Source organism: Monopterus albus, unplaced genomic scaffold, assembly GCF_001952655.1.
Source record: "Monopterus albus unplaced genomic scaffold, M_albus_1.0 scaffold54.1, whole genome shotgun sequence".
Classification (NCBI taxonomy): domain Eukaryota; kingdom Metazoa; phylum Chordata; class Actinopteri; order Synbranchiformes; family Synbranchidae; genus Monopterus; species Monopterus albus.
In genome coordinates, this window is record NW_018127934.1 from 616,034 (window position 1) to 622,086 (window position 6,053).

At 38.4% G+C, this 6,053-nt stretch overlaps 1 protein-coding gene and 1 long non-coding RNA gene across 2 annotated transcripts in view; one reads left to right on the forward strand and one right to left on the reverse strand.

Moving 5' to 3' along the window:
* LOC109961304 (uncharacterized) overlaps positions 1 to 945 on the reverse strand; it is a 20,545-nt gene extending 19,600 nt beyond the window's left edge. Inside the window, exons 1-2 of the long non-coding RNA XR_002275119.1 lie at positions 588 to 945; positions 63 to 201 (exon numbers count right to left, since the gene is read on the reverse strand). This is a non-coding gene — a long non-coding RNA (uncharacterized LOC109961304). The remainder of the gene's footprint in view (positions 1 to 62; positions 202 to 587) is intronic.
* A 4,637-nt stretch (positions 946 to 5,582) lies between these two features.
* Positions 5,583 to 6,053, forward strand: part of slc25a4 (solute carrier family 25 member 4) — a 2,822-nt gene continuing 2,351 nt past the window's right edge. Inside the window, 1 exon segment of the mRNA XM_020602063.1 lies at positions 5,583 to 6,053. This exon segment is cut by the window's right edge and continues 1 nt beyond it. Coding sequence (XP_020457719.1) covers positions 5,952 to 6,053 — 102 coding nt within the window. The 5' untranslated portion in view covers positions 5,583 to 5,951.

The following is a 6,053-nucleotide window of genomic DNA, read 5'->3' on the forward strand; positions in this document are numbered from 1 at the left end:
CCACCCACCCACTAAAACCACATGTTTGAGAGCTGTTACTATAGCAGTTTAAGATTCATTACCTTGTTCACTTTAACAAACCACCACACTGGGAGGGGTTGCTTTCAGCTGTGCTTGCTGGCCGTGGTGGCGGTGGCAAGGCCTGAGATTTCACGTGCACTGAGACACAAGCCTGTTGTATTGTGAGCCAGATCTGCTGACCTTATAGGAGAATTTAACACAGATGAGAAAAACTGAATCATAAAAGTGTTTGATAAAAGCAAAGCTGAGTTTGATGAGGCACAGAAAATCTGACAAATGAAAACCTCTCAACTCCCACTGACCCTGGGGATCAGTGAAAAGAGAACAAGACGCTTGTTTTTCACATAAAGGCTGGAGCCATGGCTTTAGTGGAAGTGTTGAAGTATGTGTTCATATATGTAATTCTTTTCTAATTTATGTGCATTTGTTATTGTATTAATTATTGTGGTATGTTACCTTTATTAAATTTTCATTCTCCTTTATGTGATCTTTAATGTTTCACTTCCTATTTTATCTAATTAGTTGGAAGTCTGAGCAGTAAAAGCTTGTGCAGCAGCTGTACATACCTGAGCTTAAATCCTGAGTCTGAGCTTCACTCTGGAAAGGGGAGAAAGGACAAGACAGGAGAAAGACTGGTGCTGGTGGCAGAGGTGGACGGGGTGTTTAACTGATGTCAGCTGAGAGGCGTAAGGGTCAGAGCAGAGGGTGGTCATCCGGCCCCGTCACTTAGCCAAGGCCCAGCGTGCCCCAAGCAGCTGCTGCTCATTAACCCGCTGACAAGAGCTCCAGGCCCCAAGCAGCATCGCCCCACCCAGGAAGGTCATGGGGTCAATCAGCCCTCTCTCTGGCCATCAAATCAAGATGGATGCACAAGCAGTGACTTGTCCCCCAAATCAAAGGGTCAGTGATGCATTGTCAGGCACATCAACACGGAAACATAACACACATCCATGCAAACACACACACACACAGAAACACAGCTAAAAACAAATTGATTTATCAAAGGTGTTAAGACTTTTTTAGACTAATCTACTTTTAGCCAATCTTAAACAACAGAGACAAGCAGAATATAAAGACATGACATCTGGCTAAACCTGCCTGACATTTAGAAAATATTTTTACATCTGGACTTGGCCTAAAAACCAAGTCCAGATGATTTTTTTCTACATTTTATCAGTTTGTGTTTAGCCATGCATTACTACAAATCATCCATTGTATATAGGTACATATGTTTATTAAAGGATTGCAGTTTTTGTCATTTTGTCTTTTATTTGCTATTCTATGTTTTATTTTGTTTTTATTCTATTTTGTTTGGTGTATATTAGGGACCACTGAACTGGAGTCAAATTCTTTGTATTTTTAACATACTCTGCAATAAAAAATATGATTGATTGATTGAAATAAATCATAACATTAAGAATTAATGAATCAAGTGGCACAAATTCCTCCAACCAAGTGGAGTTTTATCATTTGAGATAAGTTAGTTCCTATAAAATTCTCTGTAACTATTATATAATGCTGTATGCAACAGCGGGATTTTCTGTTTTGCTTTATAGCTGTCAGCCTGGAGCAGAACTAGCCAAAAAATGAGTCTCAGAGAAGTCTAACAAACTGTTTCTGAGGGTACAAAGGCTGTGTTCTTATTATTCCGTCCCTCCTGTGTTTGTAATATACTACAAGTAGAGGCTAGTTTATTTGAATGTCAAGCTTCAGCCTATTTTAAATAAAAAGATTTATGAAGTAGCTATCATTACACCATTACTGATGGTACTGTAATAGTCTGAATGATATTTTCTCACTAACAAAGATATGCAAATGGAACTTACATTTTTTAAGCTTGTCTGAAAGATGCACTTAAAAGATGTTCTCCCCACAAGAAGTAAGGTGCAGAACCTCTCTACAACTTAATACCTGTGGTAAAACCAATACATTTACATACATACCAGAACGTTTACAAAATGGAGCCACTACAGGTCACACTCTTGACAAACTATGTGACAAAGTACTCCTCATTACTAAGTCTAATTCCAGATGAGTTTTTTCACAGCTAAAATTACACCACTCATTTAGGACTAAAGGCTTTAAAGAGGGTTCAGAATTGGTCTTAAATGGCCACGAGGGTTGAAGAGGTTGTTGTCTTTCTTAGAAGACTGAAGAATGGATGAATGTACTTCACGCATTTGTGTGAGGAACCATCATAATGAGGGTGCTACAAGTATATTACACCTCTGAGCTGATTAGTTTGCCTTGAGCGAATGCTGCTCCGAGTGGAATTCTTTTTTTTATGTGTGTGAGAGGGGAGTGCTGCTATTTAAAAACTCTTTGGTGTGAAGAAAACAATTTAGCAAAAGAGAGACTGACATATCATAGGAAAGAAATGTTCATGTTGTGTGGTGGGGGTTGTTGTAAAATCCCATAGATCCATCTACACACCTGATTCTATTATATAAACACAAATTGCATTATTTAATTGGTGTAAGTGAATTAATCTCTGATATTCTATTTGCACAAAACCTGAAACTTCATCTGGATTTTGTACATTTCATATATAAATGTATGATAGCTCTATTTGACTGATATTTACCCAAATCATTTTGAAGGTAATTAAATCAGCATAACACAACAAAATAGGGCAACACTTTGCATTAGGTCACCCTTTTTAAAAGTACTGATTTTAAATAAATGTTACAATGTGCACTATCAAGTTAATACAATACGGCTGTGGCTCAGGAGGTAGAGCGGGTTGTTTCCTAACCGGAGGATTAGCGGTTCGATTCCCGGCTTGTCCAGTCAACATGTTGAGGTGTCCTTGAGCAAGACACTGAACCCCCAGTTGCTACCGGTTTGGGAGTGTGAATGGCCGAATAATGTGAAAGTGCTTTGAGTGTGCTGTAAAAGCATAGAGAGGCCCTATACAAGTACAAGACCATTTACAACATGATATACTCTGTACAGTTTGGATCAATTTTCATGTACTGCAAGGGATTATACAGAGTTGCGTTGCACTGATGCAAACCTTTATCTTAATCACTGTGTCCACTCTGTTATTTCTGAGCACATCTTATTTTTCACCATCTTAACAAAATGGCAGGTTTTCAAAGCTTGAATTATTTTATGGCAAAAATCAAATCCTAACCAGAAATGACCCACCTGGATCTGTTATTCAGAAGCAACCAGCGGTGCCACGCTAGTGCGTTTTAACCCTATCTGTGGTTTGATGCCTGTCTGACATTCATAATCTCGATTATCTTTGAATCTCAGATGGTCTGAGACAGACAGTAGGGGACCAGAGGAATAAAAAGATACTTAACAGATAAAATCTGTAACTGAATTGGTATAAGAGCTGTGCGTAACGGCTTTGCGTATGTGTGTGTACATGTTTATGTGTGTGGTAGTGGGGGTCTAACTGTCTGACACCTGCAGCTCGTCATACTCAAAATGCAAATCCAAGCCTACACTCCCTCCACAACCCCTCCCTCAAACTCTAAGATCCGAGGTTACTGAGCAACAACTTTCACAAATCTAGATCAGATTTAAACAGTAGTACAAAAAGAGTCTTGACAGCACTTAACACAGTCTTAAAGCTTTTTTCTGATCATCATGATTTATAGGACAACATGCTCAAGCAAGTGTCCTCATGCAAATATTTACAAGATAGTTTTAAGTGATAACTATATATAGAAAACTGATAAGTGCATAAACAAATCTTGGAATTTGTAATTGCTGATAAAAACCTCAGTCTGCATTATCTATAAAAATAAAATGCTTGCTTATTTTACAAATTGTAATAATGTGAAATGTGATGACAAGAGAATTTGAGAAGTGGTTTAATTTACATTGCCAAAACAAGCCTGACTGAAGTATTATTTTAAATAATAAACAACAGTAAGCTTTAACATTTGCATAAAATCAAGCAATCCCTGAAAGCTCAGAATGAAGATGCTTTATATGAGAAAGATGTGATCTGGAAAAGCTGACTTTGCCTATGCTGGTTAAGCCTGTGCGCTGTGAAACAGCAAAATGCCAGACTTTTGCTTACCAAAAAGCAGCTGCACGCCCTCACGTCAGCAAACATCTGCCTTTACGAAGGCAACAAGATGCACAAGATGCTGAAACCCTGACCAGCATTAGGTTGCAAACCTTGCAGCTGAGCCTGACCTCTGACCTGGCTGCTGGGTGTTACTTAAGAGCATTTCCCTGTGGGGAACAAGTATTGTTGTTTGTGGAGTAAATGAAGAAAGGCACCTGTTTCACTGGGTACCACGTTTGCTGTGCAGGTGGTTAGTGATGCTCTTGAATGTAACCCAGCTCTGTAGTGCCATCTATTGACCAGTCTGCACAGCACAATACAGCAGCATGGAGATTGGAAGATCTACATTCTAGAACCAAATGCTAGAAACTGTCACACATATTCAGTCTGTACAGATTTAAGCTACTGTAGGTTCTCAAAGTTGTTTTCATCCTGTTAGCAACAGGCTTCCAAACAGTAAGTACATTTCCCTCAGTAAGTATTTAAAGGGTGTGGACATAATCTATAAAAACAAAATAAAATATCAATTTTGTAAACACATGTGGTCTACAACCTGTTAGATTTACTGTCGTCAAATATGTTTTTCTATATTATAATTAGTATTAATACCGATTGTTGTATCTGTTAGTATCAACAATATTATCATTGAGTTTTATTTGAATAGTGTTACTAGTTATCCTGAATATATCTTGCAATTTGAGCTTGACTTTGAATCCACATAGTCAAGCAGCGCCACCAAGTGGTGACGAGGTTGTGGCGAACTGACAGTTTGACTTATTTTACTACGTTGGTTTATTTAAGTCTTAGATACAAGGTAATAATTGTGAGATGTAAGCTGTTGCCTAATTTCTTTGCACTGAATTTCATTTAAAAAATTTACTGAATCAACGTGAGACTGAGTGAATGAATGAGCGGACTGCAGTACGTAATGTCCACAGTCTCTTTCATGGAACAACATTAAGCCAACTTGGCCGGTGTACCAGTTTAGATCATGTTACTGTTCCATGCCTTGTTCCGCGTATCAAGTCCTCCATCATCGGATTTCCGGTACAATATTTCACAACAAAACTCATTACAACAATGTTGGGGTTTTTCCTACACACGGGTTGCATTTACTTTGAAAGAAAAACAGTCCTTCCCGTTCGTACTCTGTCTAATCTATAGTTGACTTGACGTAGATACCAAAAATAAGTCAGTGTGCTAAGAGGAAAAGGCCCATCTAAATAAAATAATATAATAAGAGCAAGGTGCGGATGGTTATTTAACCTAATGTTTTGCATTTGTCAGAAAATCAATTAGCCTAATTGTATTTCACCATCAAGTGACACCCCCTTGGTCTAATGAAAGCAGGATTTACTTTTTCATAGTCACAGACCTATGCCGAGGAAATGTTAAAAGTGATATACATTATAGGATGATTGTAAAATGCATAAACTTCAGCTAAAGTGTCTTGACATTTTTTATATTTCTTTACTTCATTTAAAAACATTTGGAAACGCAGTGAAACCAAGAAATGTATGTTTGAATTGTGGAGGATGAGGCTGTTCACCAGCAGGACTTTAGGAAAAAAAATCATTCTGGGGATTAGATTAGATTACAAATAAATAATAATAATCAAATTACACAGATTGTGCCCTTTAAACGTCCCCGGCTTGGTCGACTCTTGACTTCTGGAAGATGGCGCACGTTTTGACCTTCAACCTGGGATATTTATTCAACCTCGTCCATCTGTTTGACAAAAGACAAATCCATCACTCAAAATTCTCGCGATAAATAACGCTGATATATTAGGACAGATGGGGGAGCCTCGTCCACTTGGAGTGGCGTTGGGTTTACATGTGGACCTTGGTGAGCTTTGGATAAGTCAAGGGTCTCAAATTTGCACAAGAACTACCCAACCATGTCGGACGCGGTGATTAGTTTCCTGAAGGATTTTTTGGCTGGTGGCATTGCCGCTGCCATTTCTAAAACAGCTGTCGCTCCTATTGAGAGAGTCAAGTTG